The sequence below is a fragment of the Staurois parvus genome, unplaced genomic scaffold, assembly GCF_062004578.1.
Source record: "Staurois parvus isolate SC_StPar_1 unplaced genomic scaffold, SC_StPar_1.0 ptg000017l, whole genome shotgun sequence".
Taxonomy (NCBI): Eukaryota; Metazoa; Chordata; class Amphibia; order Anura; family Ranidae; genus Staurois; species Staurois parvus.
The window spans coordinates 4,777,435-4,797,754 of NW_028317813.1; the positions used below are offsets into that span (position 1 = coordinate 4,777,435).

Below are 20,320 nucleotides of genomic sequence, written 5' to 3' on the forward strand. Positions count from 1 at the left end.
CCGCCACACTGTGGCTCCACACTCTGGTTTTGGCCCCGTGACTGCCCAAATGAGTGAAGTGTGCGGTGATTCTAAGATCGACGGCACTCATCTGCATGTCATACTGACTGACAGTATTATTTCTCTTCCCCAGCAGACTCCAAGGGCATTTAAATAAAGGTACAGTGTTCTGCACTAATATAAAGGCTCTCTGAAGCCTAGAAACACCCTTTTTATAAGTTAAATTTGCAGCGAATATATTTGCATCGAATCAAATTTATTCCTCGAATTCGCCGAATCAGCCGAATCGAATTTTTGAATACTTCGCTCATCTCTATTTACAACCTCTCGTAGAAACATATTTTGTCCATACCATAGACAAATCTGTATACACGTTTATGAAAACCATTTCCAGGCTCAGAGACTAATTATTAAACAGCTAGAAAAATCATCAGGAATCCAGAAGGCAGCATTAAATTAATCTTGAAGCTTAGAACTAATGAAGTAGATTATATTCGGTGTCATTTGTTGAACAAATTATTCTGACACTGTAGATCAAATGGTCAGAACAGATTCCCTCCTTTCATTGTGAAAGCTACAACGTTTGTTTCTTTCTTTTGACTAATCTAAAATGATAGTGATAATGTCTGATAGTGGGCATACACGGAACGATTATACATGAAAACGCATTGTCGATATACTGTCTGATCAGAAATACGATCAGAGGATTGAAAAGTTGGTGGGCTGCACAACACACTTAACAATCATCAAATTTATTCATTTTCCTATAATCTGATTTTCCATCAAAATCGATAATAATTACAAATACAACGATCGGTTTTGGTTTAAAATATTCACTGCCACTATTTGTGACTTTTTGATAATTCATAGATTTGATCATGTCATCTGAATCTGTGAATAATTGTTATGAGTACGGCCATGGTAAGTCTTCCCCCGGATGGATGTTCAGTCAGATAGTTACGTGTATGGCCGTTGTAAGCCTTTCCCAGGAACGATGTCTACTGTAGAATTTGTAAAACTCTAGATTGTTGAACTGTACAGTATAAATTGGAACAAGGCAAGTGTAATGATGTATACGAACTCTGTTTCACCAAACCAAAAATCTTCATGTGTAAGCTTAGATTCCCAACATGTTGTCATCCCCATTGAAGTCCTTGAGGATTTTACTATGGCTGTCTGTGTACACAGGTGTACTGAGAGCAGATGTGTACCAGTTGGCAATGTTCTGATCTAGTCTTTAAATTATTTTCCCCCTGATCTACATCGCCTAAAAACTTCAAATTCTTCTTTAGGTGTGTTCATCAATTATTCTCATGCAAAATCATGTAAAGGAAACCTGTACTGTGGGGAATAGGCTGCTATTGGGGACCATCTTCTGAAATTTCTACTTGTCTGGCTTCAGTACTTTTAGTCGCTGGTCTGGAACAAGTATGCAGCAAAGGGAGTTGGAGTTTCTGTTCCTCATACTTTTCCTGATCATCAGGGTATTTAATCATTGAGTATTCCAACTAAGTAATTAGAATGATCTGCTCGTCTGTTATGTCCAGTACGGGTTTCCTTTAATGCTCAAAAGTTTTGCCTAGAGTTGGACTTTCGTTTAATATAAAATTGCATTATTTTTGGTTGGGGTAATTATTTAATTGTGTGTAATCCAGGTAGATAACCATTTACAACAGACTATGAACAAAATATCTAGGAACAAAGTACATCTTTTAACTCTATATTTTCTGTTTGCCAGGAAATCCCTTTCAGAGTCAGTCCCAGTCAGAAACAGCAGTGTCCTTTCCATGGATTTTGAATGTCTTTGAGCAGAAAGCATTTGACTTTTATAAAGTAATTGAGAGCTTTATTAGAGCTGAACCAAGTCTAACAAAACATATGATCAAACACCTTGAGCGCTGTGAACACATGATTATGGAGAGTTTGGCTTGGCACTCGGTGAGTGATTTAAAGTTCAAAAAAGTTATTTTTTGTGATTTGTTTTTTTTTTTTTTTTTTTTTTTCATGGTGACTGTGGGTGAAAAAAGTCTTTACAATTAAGTTGCTGTTTCCAGTAGTCGGTGAGTGGCTGTTTGATCTGAAATTGCAAAACTCCATAACGCACAGTAGAGAGATGTCTTCTAGATTTCAGTTTACCTCTAAATGTCGAACAGTGAAACAACTGGGGGTTCATTCTTTGTCATCATTAGTTGAAAGATATTTTTTGTCTCATTGAGGCTCTTCTACAGTCTAACCTTTTGCCATTTTTTTCTGGCCCGAGGTGAAATTTTGTAGCCAGACTCATCTGTATCAATGCCTTATTTATTTGTACATTTTTCACAGCTTGCACTTAATTAAATAGTTGAAAGTAATTGCCCTGCCTAAGAATGGACCCCATACAATGTTTGCTAGTACATTTACTAACCAAAAAAAGTATTTTTGGATTTAGTTTCACTCTGATGCTGGGGCCTTATTTTAATTTTCTGATTTCACAGCTAAGTTCTGCCATTACGCTAGCCAATGGCTTACTTGCCAGTAATGGAAATCTTGTTGGACATGTAAATTGCCGTGGGTGGTGCATATTTTTGAAGACCGGAGAAGTTGGGACCCAGTAAACTAAATCAGAGAGGGGCACTTTTAGTGTTAGTAAATGCATCTGGTTTTATCTGCTTCCTGTGGTGTGGTGTAGTGTATTGTAAAGTGGAGTACACATTCACCAAAAAACAAGACTCCCTTTTTACAGGCGAGTCATATGTGCTTGCTATAACTTCCGCCTTCAGCTCCTCCACACTTCCTCTCAATATATCTCTTGCGTCCCCAATATCCTTCCTCCTCCACTCCACCATTTTTAATCCAAGAGAACCAGAAAGCAGAACTTCAATAGTGTAATACCGTTTATTATTTCAGTTTCAGTTTCAGTATTAGAGCACTTTTTTAAGGTTTTGTATATTGTAATTGGAGATGTCACAAATATTAATCATTGTATAAATTTACACGGGATTACATGCTGTGTTTCTGTGGAGGGAGGTGTTCTATAGTACATTATACACCAGTTGCATAAGAATATATATGTTTTCAGAGTTAGCGCTGTGATTACACGCACAATTATATACAATTTGCATAGAATTATATGGAATGTCAGTGGAAGGAGGTGTTCTGTAGTTTGTTGCACATTTATTGCATTTATTTTGAGGAGGATGCACATATAATGGGCAGCACAGTGGCTAAATGGTTAGCACTTCCGCCTGGCAGTACTAGGGTCGTTGGTTCAAATTCCAGCCACGGCACCTCCTGCCTGGAGTTTGCATGTTCTCCCTCCGCATGCGTGGGTTTCCTCCGGGTACTCCGATTTCCTCCCACACTCCAAAGACATGCTGGTAGGTGAATTAGCTCCTGTCTAAATTGGCCCTAGTATGTGTATGTATGAATGTGAGTTAGGGACCTTAGATTGTATGCCCCTTGAGGGTTAGGGACTGATGTGACAATATATATATGTAAAGCACTGCGTAAACTGACGGCGCTATATAAGTATGTGAAATAAATAAACTATAATGTATTTATTATGTTGGTAATGCACTCATAAGGGAGGGAGGTGTTTCATAACACTTCAGCGTTTTAGCAGAATATGCAGCATGTTTATTTAAAGTATTAAATAGCGCCACACTAAAAAGTTTTGAGTTCTCTGATCTATATCCATTGAGGGATATAAGAGGAGTGATAGGCAGCTAAACTGTTGTAATTATTGGTCCATAAGCATGGATAATACAATAGTAGTAGCGTTAAGGCCAGCTTGCACTTCCAGTTGTTCTACCTTCATGACAGACTCCAGAATCAGGCTTGTGGGCATGACCAGTTACTCCTCAGACATGGAAAAAAAGTCAGTGAAAGTGAGTGCCGACTTTCTCGCTGTTGCTAACTTTTAAGGTAGGCTAATTTTTTATTTTTATGATAACGTGTTGTATTATTTTTTACTACGTTTTCTTTATGCCGTCTATATTTTCGTGGGGTGTGCTAGCTAATTTCTTTAAAAAATAAAAAAATTAAGGTGCCACACCCCCAGGATCTTTGATCTCTTCCATATTGTTCAGGTAGATCTCTTCAGAGGTTGCCAACCCCTGCTCTGTAGTATTTCCCTTCACTCTTCCCCTGGCAGCTACGGAAATGGTTATGTAATGAGGCAAGGGGTGACACAGACAGTTCGGTATAGAAAATGCATACTACCAGAAGATGAGGCGGCTATGAGGGCTATTTTTGCTTTTACCTGCATTTGTTTATGCAGATGACAGAGTTTCTTTAGGAGAAATCACCCAGGAACACAGCCACAAGAAACACACCACTAAAACACTACCTCCACTGCATCAAGGCTTATCTTAAGCTCCTGGTGGCCCGAGACCTCTGCCACTGCTCACCTGAACAGTCCCTTTCCCGACTGTAGCTTCCTTTGTCAGGATGCCGAGTGGTGGAAAATAGGTGAACACTGATCTCCTTTTCGCAAACTAAACCTGCATATGCTCAGTGGGCTTCAAGGACTGCTTTCTTGCACATATTGTGATACTATCTGAACCTTGCTTTTTCTGTAACATGCCTACTTTTGATAATTGCCTGTAAAATTCTATCTGTATGTTTTTGGGGTTTTTTTTTTAAATTGATATATGTAATGTGAATAGAGGAGCTGTATTTGTTTACAAATAAAAAAAGAGCTGATTTTTTTCAGGGAAGACGTGCAAGTAGCAGTGTCCCATTCCAAGCTTACTAAAATCAGATTACATAGTTAGTCTGGCGGAAAAAAGACAAAAGTCCATCCAGTTCAACCATTTAAAAAGAAAAAAAAAAAAAAAAGTTATAATCCTAAACCCACAGTCGATCCAGAGGAAGGCAAAAAACCCAGCAAAGCATGATTCAATTTGCTCCTGCAGGGAAAAAAATTCCTTCCTGATCCCCCGAGAGGCAATTGGATATTCCCTGGATCAACTTTACCTATAAATGTTAGTATCCAGTTATATTCTGTGTATCTAAGAAAGAATCCAGGCCTTTTTTAAAGCAATCCACTGAGCTGGCCAGAACCAACTCTTGAGGGAGTCTATTCCACATTTTCACAGCTCTCACTGTGAAGAAACCTTTTCGTGTTTGGAGATGAAATTTTCCTCCAGACATAAAGAGTGCCCCCTTGTCCTCTGTGATGACCTCAGGGTGAATAACTGTACACCGAGTTCACTATATGAACCACTGATGTATTTATACATGGTGATCATATCCCACCTTAATCTCCTCTTCTCAGGAGAGAATAAGTTTAGTTCCTCTAATCTTTCCTCATAGCTGAGCTCCCCATGCTTCTTATCAGTTTAGTTGCCCTTCTCTGTACTTTCTGCAGTTCCCCAATGTTCTTTTTGTGAATTGGTGCCCAAAAAAGATTAGTGATGATACTTCAGATTCTTTTCTGTTCCGATGGTTTCCTGTGTGCATTGTCTAGCTTTTTAGACAGTTTATACAGTACTAACTGTCCCACTTCCAGTTCACTATTAAATCCACCAGCAGACACTTCTAAGTTTGTCCAATGACTGCTTTGGTTCCATCCACCACCCCTACATTACAACAGGATAGAGTTCTGTAAATCATAATTGCTTTTTGCAGAACCATATTTATATTATGAGTAGGGAAGGAATAAATCCTCTATGATGATATTTTTTGCTGCTCATGAGTTTTTGTGCAGTTCCTGTCCTAGAGTCGTAAGATAATGATAGGAAATCACTTCAAAGTGAATGGGATTTCCACTTAAGGATTTGTCATAATGATGTAAAGGAATTTCTCTTCCCGTCTGCTTTGCTGACAGATTTAAAAGTTTAGTATAGTGACGGTGGTCACCAGAACAAATTGGGGGGGGGGGGGTAAATTTATCTTTACATACTTTAAAAATAGTCTTTATCACATTAAAATAAGTTTCATTTGTATGCATCATTCTGCAGAAATACTGTATGTTGCATTGATTTTTAAATTTTTTTTAAACCAGTCTTAAAGCAAATCTAAACCCAAAATCAAAAAAATGTGTACCAGTCCTTAGATTAGATAAGAACTGGTATAAATTGGGTATTCTGTTTCTCAGTGAACTTTTGCTCCAGGTCAGTGACTTAGACTATAATGAAACTAGAGACAGCTAATTGATTATCATTTTCAAAAAGAGGGAACATCAGTAGCAGCCTACATAATTCTTCCGATGTAAGTTCCTTTTAAAGGATAAGTTCAACTTTCATAACTTGTTAATCCCATATTCAGGATGTAACATGTTACAATTAGACTGGCCCCTGCACCCCCCTCTGATCCCTGTTGTGAAAGCTAGCGGGGGACCTTCTCTTCACTAGCTGTCGCAATTTAAAAAAAACGCGGCCATGCGGGGTTTTGCCTGCCTGGTCGCGTCACTCATTCAAAGTGTTCTGTAAATGAGATCACTACAAGTTCTGACAGCCTTTACACCTATCAGCTTGTAGTTGTCATTGAACTACCAAGGCACTGTGGAGCACTGTGATAGTAGTACATTGAGCCTTCCTGTCAATAAAGATCGGATTGCCCGTACGGGATGTACAAGCAAGCAAATACAGTGACTGGTCAGAGGGAGACCTGCATGGCACCAGCGATCTACTGATTGCTGGTGCAATGCTTTAGAGCCTCCAGAAACAAAAACATAATAAATACACATTTTCTTACCTGCAAAAAAAATGTGCATTTATTATTTTTTTGTTAAAAGGAGAACTTATCCTTTAAGGTTTACCAACAGCAGCGTAATACCAGTCCTACCTAAATATCCATCCATTCATTAACTGGCCCTGAAACTGCATGGCAGATACTTTTCTGATCTTAACCTTAAAGTGGTTCTTCTATAGTGTGTACTTGCCTCAATTTATAGTACTTAAAGTGAAAACTGTCTGCTCTCTCCTTCCTATGCCATCTGCATGAGTCATTTCTGACAGGCTGTCTGGACACCCCCTCCAGCACACAGCAGGTGATTAACAGCCTCATCTATACATGTTTCCCTATGAGACTTTGTGTGTCCATTCTGTGCTCTGCGCTGTGCAGTATGTGACATCAGATCCCCACCTCCTGTCTTCTGGAAGCTGAGAAATGCTGTCTGAAGTTAGTACATCTTCACAACTGTTTACAAAGGTACATCTTATGTAGGAGGATTTTCTTTATCACTGTGTATAACCTGAGGCTGGTCACTTCAGTGGGCATGTGTAAAAATGTATTTTCAGTTTATTGGTAGTGTGTTGGTGGGGCAGATTTACAGTATATCTAAACCCAAGAATAAAAAATAAATATATGCACCAGTTTGTCAGTCCTTCACCTGGTAATCCTGCCAGCAGCACTCTTCCTGTCCTAGGATGACCATATTCACTTGCTGTTAACTGTGGAGTAGCACTGTTGTCACCCTGGGAGAAAAAGTGTGTTTTAGAATACAGAGCTCCTCTGTTCTCCATAAAATAGGAGATAACACTACTGGAGCTTGGAAGCCCAATGGTTTTCTGCCAGGATCAATAGGTATATTTTGCACTTGCTGAACAGATCTAAAAGGAGCACCTTTCAGTGGTCTATTTACCAGACCAAACAGCAACAAATAAAAATGTTTATATTCGATTTACATAATTTTTAAATGTAAAGAAAACCCCGAATGTGTGTATCCAAATCTAGAGAATTTCTTTTTGTCTTTTAAGAGTTACCTTAGTTATTTTTCTGTTTGACCACAAATGTTAATAAGGATAATTAATGCTTTCACACACCCGTTCCTGAACTACAACTATTGTAGAGGACAAGTAAACAGCAATTACATGGGTGTAAATATTTTCTTTGTGTTTGAAGTCTGTATAGATTACTGCAGAATTTAGCTTTCAATATAAGCGATTTATTTACTGTGCGAGGTTTAGAAAATTTGTGATTTTCTTTTACATGCAGTAGTTTATATTTCACAAAAGACAGAATAAACATTAACATTCACATCACTATAAAAAATGAGCTGGAGTCTAATAGAAATTAATAATTCTCAGTGCTGCCCTCTTTTATCCTGTCTGCTTGAAGCTGAACTCTGGGCACAAAAACTCTCATGTAGGTATATTGCTCCATAGTTTCAAGTGACATAAAACTCACTTTGTGTGTGCCAAATGCCTTTAAAAACTTAGGTATCGCCTTGTAAAAACAGCAATGACAGCATGGCTGTGCTGTACATAGCCTGTGTAGTGAGCAGAGCTGTAGGACAGCAGGCTCCTCCCACTGCATGATGCCTGCAGAAAACTACAGGAAGGGGCAGATATGAGACCAATCACCCTGCACAAGGGGAAAGCAGCAATAACCCAAGTCTTATGTATAGAAAATAATAGGCCACGTTTCACACTGGATTACTGCACTGATCTGTAAGAAATACACAAAGAAAACCAATCTTCATAAAAGAATACACAGGACTCTTGTATTTATAATATTGGCTTATCCTGGAGTTCAACTTTGGCTTATCCTGGAGTTCAACTTTAAGAGACTTGACACGTGTTGAAAGCCTACTACTAACTTTAATTCCAATAACCAAAAATGTGTAGTTTTCGTTCTCTGGCTTTTGCTTTTGTTCTTTGACATCAAAGTAGATGCAGATAAGAATATAGATGGCTCCTCTAAGAAAGAAGTATTACAGATATGAGACAAGGTCACTAGGCTTATAGCGCACAATGTAAATAGTCTAATTGTGGGACCCAAGCATTACGTCTGTCCCATCACTATTATGTGTCTGCGTCATTTAGAGCTTTGAAATTCTCTGGCTGTTTACGAGCTATATAAAAACAGAATGCAATAATTTGCAAATCTTATAAACCCTTATTTTATTCACAGTAGAAAACATATAAAATTTTAAACTGAGAAAATGTACCATTTTAAGAAAACAATAAGGTAAGCTTGAAATTAATGGCAGCAATACATCTCAAAACAATCGAGACAGGGCCATGTTTATCAAGTGTAGCATCCCCTCTTCTTTAACAATACTCTGTAAACATCTAGAAAGGAGACAGGTTGCTGGTGCTTTTGAAAAGGAATGTTATCTCTTTGCCTGATATAGGATTCTAACTGCTCAACAGTTTTGTCATATTTTTCATTTCAAGATGGCCCAATTGTTTTCTGTTGGTGAAAGGTTTGGAGTGCAGGCAGGCCAGTTAAGCACCCGCACTTTTCTACTACAAAGCCATGCTGTTGCCATAGATGCAGTATGCAGTTTAGCATTGTCCTGCTGAAATATGCAGGGCCTTCCCTGAAAAAAGAATATCATCTGGATGGAAGCATTTGCTGCTCTAAAACTTGTATCTTTCATCATTGATGGTGCCTTTCCAGATGTGCAGACTGCCCATTCCATACTCACTAATGCACCCCCATACCATCAGAGAGGCAGGTTTTTGAACGGAGTGCTGATAAGTCAGGCGGTCCCTCTCCTCTTTAGTCCGGAGGAAGCAGCACCCATGGTCGCCAAGAAGAATATCAAATTTTGGTTTGTCTGACCACAGAACAGTTTTCCACTTTGTAACAGACCATTTTAAATGAACTTAAAAGTATGTAAACCCAATATTTCATATTCCTGATATGTGCCCGCTGTACCCTGTACTCAGTGTGCTGCTGTTTCTCCTTCCCTAGCTTTTATGCTAATGAGAACAAAGAGAATGATCACTTATTAAAAAGGGGAATAAAGGGTTTAGGATTTGTTTTTGTTTTTTTTTATCTTTACACAAATGTTTTGCCTTTCATTTCTATTTTAAACTGAATGGGTTGTTTTACAAGGTGGGGGTTTTTCATATAGCTTCATTTACCACTCAGCAGCTTGTTTTATTTCACAGTAGTAGAGCACATAGTTATTTAAAAAAAATCCCCTGTTATTCAGCATGGGTTATGTTAAAGATAGTGACTGGATGTGTTCAGCTGATTTTAAGCAGATTTTCACATGAATGCTTACACAAAAAATCTTGCGTACAATCAGTAATGTTGTCAGAGACTTGATGAATGTTGTTCGAAAGAGCTTCAAAATTTTGTTTGCGTCTACCATTCAATTTTGGAATGAATGGAATTTCATGAACAAAAACCACAGTCATCATTGTTCATTTTAGAAAAATTTCTCATTCTGTTCCTTTGATTCTTTCTTCACTACGGTCAAAATCAATTGTCTTTGACTACGTTATCTCTTAGAAAATTGCATGATCATTTCAAAGTCAAAATGTGCATTGCCTGCTTTTGGTTAGGGAGGGTTGTATAGTTGATGCTCCTTAGAATCAAAAGATGAGTCGAGAAAGTATGGATGAACCATGTGTACCATTTGTTTTCAGCTGACAGGACACCTTGGAGTAGACCTGGAACATGTTGACAAGATTAGGTTTCCCAAATGATCTGGATGCTCCTTACTCTGTCAAGTTGATGTTTATCATGGTAGTGAATGATCTATAGCTCAAAACTTTTTATAGTACTAATTTTACATTACAGGGGACTATAACACTTGAAAATGTGACCTCAGTCATATAAAGGGACACAAATAATTATATGTATTATCCCGTGCTACCACTGGGCCACTTTCTCTTAGATTAAAAAAAAAACTAGCTCAAATGGGTGGCTGCAACCAAAGGACAGTGCTCCCTCAGCCCACAATAAAAAAAAAAAAAAATATATAAAAAAATTGGTTGTGCCTTCCTTAGATAGGTGATATCTAAATATGTGCACCAGAAAACCTGTGGCTCAATATATAGCTATAAATAATAACCAATATCAAATAACAATATTACAAACACAAGTCTCCAAGTGTTAGTCCTGATTAATAATATGCAAACATCTGTATAGGTAATCTCATATATGTAAATAACCGTGTTCTTCAAACACTTTATTTCATTATGACATCTTCCACCATCCTGTTCCCCTTCTCTTGCTGAGCTTGGTTACAGAATGGACATCAGGACCTTAAAGGGCCATACACCTGGCATGTGGGGTGTCATTGTAGATGATTGGGAGTTTACCTGCATTGGAGGAATGAGATCTGAGACCTACACTAAGCTGGGGAAAGCGCATTTGACCTGGCTGATTGCAGGTCAAAGCTAACGATGGTGGGTGTCACTTTATATTTATGAACAAGGATGGTGGAAGATATCACAATGAAATAAAATGTTTGAAGATCACTGTTTACATATATGGGACTACCTATACAGATGTTTGCATTTTATTAATCAGGACTGAGTAACACTTGGAGGCTTTTGTTTGTAATATTGTTATTTGATATTGGTTATTATCTATAGCTATATATTGAGTCACATGTGTTCTAGTGCACATATTTAGATATCACTTATTGAGGGAAGGCACAACCAATTTTTTTATTTTTTCATATAAAGGGGTAGTGGAAAAGCATCATGCTTTGCAATGTGCAGAAGGATTTAGTTTCATAATTTAGCCACCAAAAAAGTGTAGCCATAACGGTTATGGTGAAAAAAGGGTGTTTAGTACAGTAAAGCCTTCTTAAAACAGAGGGTATTATGTCATATTCATATCCCAAAAAACAGGAGGATTATTCCTCATTTCATAACAGAGGGTGAAGATATGCAAATCATTCCTTTATGTCCCAGCTGCTAAATGCACATCCACCAATAGGATATATTTACAGTATAATGCAATATTCGTTCAGTCCAAATGCAAGCTAAACTTCTGCTATCACTTTTTAAGCAGTTAGTTTTATTCTCTTTTGGGATAAAGGTTTTACATTAATTAAACCTGACCATTGTAAGCACCCCTGTCAGTGTTAAATGGTTTGTTTCAACTTTCTAACTGCCCCTTTTGCTGGATGACTTAGTCTATTAAAGGAAATTGTGATTTGCTAGATAAATGATCGGGTGAAAATAAAGAAAAAAGCCTAAAAACAGACACTAATGCAGCCACCACATCTAAGCATGGCTGCTAAGTGAGTAGCATCCATTCTCCTGTAAAGGGCCTGGACAGGAGGCCAATCATATGTGGGCAGGGAAGGTGATTGGTTTCGTGAGTGGGTAGACAGAGACCATTACAGGAATTGAACCACTGTGTGTCTCTTCCTGCAGCATCTGAAAGCTGGCTTCTTCTCCACTCCCTCCTGCCAACATTCAGCTGCTTCAGGAAGAAACACACAGGGGACCAGTTCTATAATTGTAAAAAAAATTGTGTTAAAAAAAAATTAAATATAAAAAACAAAACTGAAGAAAATCATAGGCTCATTCACACCGGTTCTCTGGTCCATAGAGTGTGAAGGAGCGTTTTGTTTGTGCAGCTGGAGCCACCTGTTACTCGTAGAATGCTGTGGCTGTATGAACACAACCGCAATTTGGCAGGTGTGCCCATGTGGGTGAGTGGCCCCGAATACACAGTGTCTGTTTGGGGCTATAAACCTGCATCCACATACCTGTCAAATGAGGACCTGCAGCTGTATTTGTACAGCTGCTGCATTCCCATGGCATAAAGTAGGCTGCCTGCACACAGCTTCAGCCACAAAAAAAGAAAAAAAACTCATTCACATTGTATGGGCCACAGTACTCATGTGAATTAACCCAAGACCTCAGTCATGCATAGAGCTGTATTTATTAACCTAATACAGTTTTATCTGTTAACTTTTAGCATATTTTTACTGAAAATATTTTTAATATTTGGGGGGGAACGTTGTCAGGTTGGCTGTATGGAGTCTGTGATTTCAAACAGCAGCCGTGCATTTAAGAATTGGTAAGCTGCAATATTTATTTATATATTTGTTTTTCATTTTGCTGGGGTTTTTTTGCCTTCCTCTTGATCAACTGGGTATAGGATTATAACTTTTTTTTTTTTTTTTTAATGGTTGAACTGGATGGACGTTTGTCTTTTTTTCAGCCAGACTAACTGTAACTATGTTTTAATACCATTTTAACACTTATTGACGTTTTAGTAAATGTACATTTTTGTTCAGTTATCTTTTGCATGTTTTGCCTTTCTGAAACGTTAAAGTGATATTAAACCAAAAACCAAAAATGTAATATATTGCAGCTTCATTATCCAATCATTAGATGTGGTGGTTGCTTTAGTTAATTATCAGCATTGTTAATTTGGGGGGAGGGGAGTGTTTGATATACTAGCAGGTTTAGATACATTAACACATTGAAGCCAAACTCCAGCTCACACTTTATATACAGTTAAGGCAAACATTTTTTTTCCTTTTTGGGATAAAGGTTTTACATAATTAAAAAAAAAAGCTGATCATTGTAATCACCCGTCAGTTGTAAATGATTTTCTCAAGCCCCAAACTGCAATATCTGATAGAGCTTTTTATTTTGAAAAACAGGTCTACTGGCTGAATCACCAGGTGAAAATAAAAAAAGAGCATAAAAAGAAAACTATTGCTGCCACCACATCTAAGAGTTGGTAAGCTGCAATATAATAAATGCTCTCTTTTGAGTTTACTACCTCTTCAGATTACTAAAAATAATATGAATTAGTAAGAAAATGGTGTAAGCTCTACAAAAGCAAAAGGAAAAACTTAGAAGTAGTATCCTGCAAATATTTCGTGAACCTTTTTGGAAGACGTGAACAACATATTTTTTTAAATAATTGTATATAAAAATTTGTTAATGATTACTAAAATGCTAATGTATGAAAATGGCACAAACAAATCAATAACTGCACATCCAGATTGAACTCAACACATAATATAGCAAAATAAAGTATTCATTGAGTTGCTGTTCTTTCAACTTTTCAAAGAAATAAAGATATAGAGACTTGGTTTTGGAGGAGCATGCAACTTCTCCCCCTTCCTATCACGCGATTGTTCTCTTGCTTGAAATATATATTCATTGACTTAAACCCAAAAACCCACAATTATAGTGAAAAGATCAAAACCCAAAGAGATTACCCAAAAAATAAAAAATATCAAATATATATAAAAGAACAAAAATAAATAAAGTCCCAATATGCAAAGTGTCCAAATGTGTCCAAACAAAGATCAAATTCTTGATAGGAAGACGCTTCCTACTCCACTGAAGAAGATGCAAATCAATCACAGGTGCTCTTCAAATACCTCAAAAAACAAAATCTCAACATAGTATATTACCTTTTAAATCGCAGAACTAAAGTGCCACACGTGTATCATGGAAAAAAAACACTCCAGTGTCACAGCACTCATGTGAGAAAAAAAACCAAAAAACTTACATATAAAAACGATAAGATCAGCAAGACAGCATCCAACTCCTCATGCCCAGTATGCGATCCCCTTTCCGTGTGTAGAGGGTCTCCCGATCACCAGGTAATTCCCCCTTGCTACTCCTATCCAGCACTATCACTTTGTAGCTCTGGGGGACACCTGAAGTGCACCGTTACTCTGCAGACCTCCAACACACGGGGATTCCAGAATCCAAAATGGCTGCCGCAGCACTTCCGGGAATGTCACGTGCCCTGGACGCGTTTCGTCTCTTCCGGACTTTGTCAACAAGGAGTTGCATGAGGAGTTGGATTCTGTCTTGCTGATCTTATCGTTTTTATATGTAAGTGGCTACAATAAATTTTATATATGATTATAATTCACATACTGATTCCTGGTCTGTTTGTGAGGTCCTGAGGAACAAGAGGATACCAATCTAAGGACACTCTGTACATATGTGGTTGATTACAAGCTGGAATTTGTTTGTTTTAGGGTAATTATGCACTTTATATATAGTTTGCAGTGATATTTATAAAATTTTAATATTTTTTTTTTTCTCTCTCACATGAGTGCTGTGACACTGGAGTGTTTTTTTTGCATGATACACGTGTGGCACTTTAGTTCTGGGATTTAAAAGGTAATATACTATGTTGAGATTTTGTTTTTTGAGGTATTTGAAGAGCACCTGTGATTGATTTGCATCTTCTTCAGTGCAGTAGGAAGCTTCTTCCTATCAAGAATTTGATCTTTGTTTGGACACATTATTTGGACACTTTGCATATTGGGACTTTATTTATTTTTGTTCTTTTATATATATTTGATATTTTTTATTTTTTGGGTAATCTCTTTGGGTTTTGATCTTTTCACTATAATTGTGGGTTTTTGGGTTTAAGTCAATGAATATATATTTTATTAGTACTTCAGGGGAAGGATATTGATATGACTTTAAGGGATTTTTGAGGATTTTATATATATATGTGTGCTGATTTATACTTATTTTGTTCTCTTGCTTGGTGATTGGCTGAGTGCTGTCGTGTGGAGGTGGGGAGAGAGTTCAGAGCTTACGCTGGTCTTCTTTCCACTCTCCCATGAGCTAAATGGAATGGTGAAGGAGCAAAAGGAAAGGTGAGTTTGGGATACTGTAGGAATTCCTTTACTCTTGGGTTATACTGACTTCTGTGATTCGCTGTCACGGCGGTCACATGATCGAAAGGAGATTGGGACTTTTCCGTGAGTACCGGACATGTGTGCTGGGAGTGCGCGCTCTGAGCACATATGTTTTTCTTAATTGCCCGCAAATGTGCGGCCGCTCGGCGTCAAGGCCCAGACGCCGAGAGGCCGCACATTTGGGTGCGGCCGGCGCCAAGAGGTTAATATTTGACACCTTGCCCTGAACCTGTCTGTTGCCTTAATGTTACCACAGCCGCAACATGTCAGATTTCTTTATCATGCATCCCTGGACTCAGAGCAGGCTTTTCATGACTATGTAGGTTATATGCCACCTATAAGTGAATGGACACTGGCCAACCAGTTAGAGAGGAAGTCCTCCCCTATATAACCAATCCTACACAGGAAGTACAGTTTTTTCACCAATGTCTATAAAGTGGATGGTGACTGGAGGTGTTGCTTGTTCTCCAAGGAGCATAAGTAAGGTCTGGATGGGTTCCCTGGGGAATCATGGACTTTAATCGGATCCATTCGGAAATCTGCTTTGCCAAAATGGATGGTACCCTTGCTGGATAAAGAGAAGACTCCTTGGGGTTTTGCCTGTAATGCAGTCTTACGGCGCTGGGCCCTGTGTAATGAAACTCTGTGCAGTAGAAACTGACCAAGATGTTTTTCCTGTAGGGTGCTGTACAGGTCAGAAGCAGTGGCCCCATTTATAGGGGCTGAGTCCTTGAGTGTCTATATGACAAAGCCCGCCATGATGAGTAAAGATTGGTACCCGACGGAAAGTCAGGACCTGTGGTGGGATGGGTAAGCGGCCTCTGTATTTTCCTAAAATCAAATTGTGGTTTTGGAGGGAAAGAAGAGATGTATTTCTGCTGCAATAGGCTGTGGTACCACTAGGGGGAGTGCTCACTGTTAATCTGCGATTATGTCTGCCTGTGTTGTTTTTTTGGAGGCCACTGGAGGGAGCAGATTGCCTGGTAATGCGGCCGACCGCGCACATACACAGTAGAAGCCGGAAACAGAAGTCGGCCATGTTTATTCAGCATCATGAACACTCATGGCTGGGCTGCTGCTGCTGGACACTGTGGCCGGGACACAAAGCAGGCTGTACGGTGGGTACATGTGAGTACCCCCCTTGGTGGGGACAGTAGGCCAGTCAATCAGATGGCTGCCTTTGGGTGGCCCAGGGAGCAGCGGTCACAATGAGTGTTTGTTTACCACACTACATGCATAGCTGTATTGTTCCCTGTGTTGCTGTTTCTTGGTACACAGGGTAAAGCGTTTAGCAAAGTAATGTCTTATAGAAAGCGGAGTGGGGGAGGCACGATAGGAAGGGTCACTAATGCACCACAGTCGGGTCCTGAGGAGTCTAGTCAGAGTTCTGCTGTGAAATCCTCTCCTGAAAGGCCAGCGGCTACTGGGCAATCTGAGCCACTGAGGTTGTCTGGCATTGTGGCTACTACTGGTGCTTCTGTGTCAGCAAGGATGATCTTGCTTCAGTTTTAGAAGGGTTAGAGGATAAGATTGCAGGGATGATTTCCTCTGTTTCACAAGGTGCAAGGAAGCAAGAGAGGTTCACATCACTAGAGCCACCAGTCCTGGTGCAGGAATGGGTGGAACCTGAGGATGAGGAAGATCAGGCATTAGAATATCAGAGGGGTCACAACCTAAAGAGAAAAAGAGAATCAGGCAGTTTCTGCATCTCAATATCAGAGGCTATTGGTGCAAGACCTCACTGATATGGTATGCTCTAGTTTCAGGCTACCTCTGGTAGAAACCTCTGAGCATACTTATTCCTCTTTGGGCTCTTTGAAACCTCCGCAGAATGTTCAGGCCTTTCCAGTACATCCTCTCCTGGAGCAGATTATGTATGCTGACTGCGATCACCCAGACAGGGGTTTTGTTCCGCCAAAAAGGGTTTTCCTTTTTGTATCCCATGGAAGAAAAGTTCATGCCTGTAGTATATGCGGCGGTTTCATCCCTGAATAGGTCTTTTACATGTCCTGTAGATAATATCTAGGTCTTCAAGGATCTAGCAGATAAGGAGCTGGAATCTCTTCTTAAGACATCTTTCTCCCTAACAGGTTCTGCCACACATGGCTGCCTGCAGTGGCAGCTATTGGCTTTGCCAGAGTCTTTCTGACCGTGTCAAGCAGTTGCTTGGAAGGTCTTCGGGGCAGGGGGATTGTTCGGCCGAGGATTTGGACAATGTTACATGTGCTTTGTTTTGCAGTTGATGCTCTTAAGGATTCAATTCAGCAAATTGTTTGCATGGCCCTCTTATCAGTACACATGTGCAGGGTTTTGTGACTGAAGAGTTTGTTGGCAAAACTGCCATGCAAGAAGCTGTTGGCAGGTTTTCCCTTTCATAGGGAGAGACTGGGGAGGATTTAAACAAATATATTCAGAAGATTTCTTGGGGAAAGAGTTTACCCTTTAAGAGGAAATCTTAGCGCCCTTCTTTTAAGGGGGCAGGGGCCTTGGTGGCTGGGTCCAGGCTGGCTACCAAACCGTCTTTCGCCGCACACAGTCACCCTCTAGGGGTAGGACTTCGAGTCAGAACCCAAGGAGGCCCTGGGTGCAAAAGTCAGCCAAAGCAGATCCAAAGTCTGCTTCCTTATGAAGGGGCACCCCCACTCATTCAGTTGGGGGGAAAGGCATTGGATTTTGTAACAGCCTGGAAGGCTCTAATACAAGACATATGGGAAATTTTCACAATTTCATGGAATTTCAGGTTCTTCCCTCATCCCAGTTTCTAAGGCCAAATGTACTGATGAATCCAGACAAAAGAAGGCTTTTATAGGTGCTTGACCACCTTTTCTTCCAGGTTGTGAGGTTCCAGTGGACGAAAGAGGTCAAGGGTTTTATTCAAACTTTTTCACAGTCCTAAAGCCATTTGGGGATGTGTGGCACATTTTGGACCTCAAGGGTCTAAACTGGTTTCTAAATGGTCCAGTCCTTTCATATGGAATCCGTTTGGTTGGTAGTGGCTTCTTTGCAGGAAGGAGACGTTTTAGCATCTGTCGACATCAAGGATGCTTACCTGCACGTGTCGATATTTCTTGCTCATCAAAGATTTCTGTGGTTTGCACTAGGGGCTCAGCATTTTCAGTTCATATAATTTCCTTTTGGTCTGGCCATGGCTCCTCGAGTGTTTACGCTCCGATATTGGAGTTGGTCAGAGTTCAGGGGATATCAAGCATGGGATATCTAGACGAACTGTTGCTCAGGGGTCAGTCTGTGCTAGGTCTGAAGCAGGATATGGTTTTAGGGTTCAGATCCTGAAACAGCTGGGCTGGGTACTCATCTTCGAGAAGTCAGCCTTGGAGCCAGTACAGAACCTGGAATATTTGGGATAATCCTAGACATGGTTCAGGCAAAGGTGTTTTTACCTCCAGGGAAATGCTTCGCCCAGAAGAACAGGTCCGCAATTTAAGGCCAAAAGGTATCCTTTAGTTCGCCTCTATATGAGGTTGCTAGGAAAGATGGCGTCTTCGAGGCAGTTCCTTGTGCGCAGTTTCACGTCAGACCACTGCAAAGAAACATTCTGGCCATTTGGAACAAAAAGATTCCAGCCCTGGATTGTTGTATGTCTGTTTCCAGAAGTACTGCGAAGCCTGAATTAGTGATTGGTGTCTCGGAATTTGGAGAAAGGGAGATCCTTTTGGCCAGTGGTATGGAAACTGGTAAGCATTGATGCCAGCCTCTCTGATTGGGGGACTGTTCTGGAGGAGGCCACAGTTCAGGGAACATGGCTTCTATGGGAGAGGATTCTTCCCATCAATATCCTGGAACTTCGAGCAGTATGGCTCGCCCTCGGGTATTGGATGTCCAGGTGTCAGGGTTGGCCAATAAGAATTCAGTCCGACAATGCCACATCAGTGGCATACATCTACCACCAGGGCAGTACCAGGAGCCAAACAGCTCAGCAGGAGGTAAATTACGCTCTGACCTGGGCAGAAAGACATGTTTCAAGTTGATCAACAGTATTCATTCCGGGTGTAGAGAATTGGCAGGCGGGCTATCTCAGTCGCCAACAATTGGTACCAGGGGAATGGGCTTTGCATCCCGACGTTTTCATGACAATCTGCCAGCGATGTGGTTACCCAGACATAGATCTCTTGGCATCCAGGTCGACCATTTTGTGTCCAGGGTAAGAGTCCCTTGTGTGGCACGGGTAGGTGTCTTAATGATTCCTTGGAACCATTTTTCTCTGATTTTATGCTTTTCCTCCGATTCAGCTACTGTCACATCTCTTACGCAGGATTTGGGTGGAATCGGTTCCAGTGACACTGATTGCCCCAGCCTGGCCCAAGAGGGCCTGGTATGTAGACATAGTGAAACTGCCAATGGACGGTCCGTGGTCCCTACCGTGCCTGCCAGACCTGCTATCTCAAGTACCTATATTGCACCCAGCTTTAAGCTCGCTAAGTTTGATGGCATGGCTAGTTAGACCCAGATCCTGAGGGACAGGGGGTTATCAGATTCCATCATCCCCATTATTTTGAGCGTTAGAAAGGTAGTCTCTAGGAACATTTGTTACAAAACTTGGAAGGCCTACATTTTCTGGTGTGAGGTCCGGAAATGGCACCCACGAAAACATGTGAATGGTAGGATTCTATCATTTCTTCAATCAGGGTTGGAGAAGAAATTGGCTGTTAAAACCATTTAAGGGCCAGGTTTTAGCATTACAGTGCCTTGAAAAAGTATTCATAATCCTTGACATTTTCCATATTTTGTCAAGTTAGAATCAAAAACGTAAATGTATTTTATTGGGATTTTATGTGATAGACCAACACAAAATGGCACATAACTGTGAAGTGGAAGGAAAATGATAAATGGTGTTCAAACATTTTACAAATAAATATCTGAAAAGTGTGGCGTGCATTTGTATTAAGCCCCCTTGAGGCAATACTTTGTAGAACCACCTTTTGCTGCAATTACAGCTGCAAGTCTTTTTGGGTATATCTGTACCAGCTTTGCAGATCTAGAGAG

The 20,320-nt window shown here is 40.0% G+C and overlaps 1 protein-coding gene across 1 annotated transcript in view; it reads left to right on the plus strand.

Annotated features, from left to right (window-relative positions):
• Positions 1-20,320, plus strand: part of RB1 (RB transcriptional corepressor 1) — a 279,061-nt gene that overhangs the window by 86,075 nt on the left and 172,666 nt on the right. Inside the window, exon 17 of the mRNA XM_089679104.1 lies at positions 1,739-1,938. Coding sequence (XP_089535230.1) covers positions 1,739-1,938 — 200 coding nt within the window. The remainder of the gene's footprint in view (positions 1-1,738; positions 1,939-20,320) is intronic.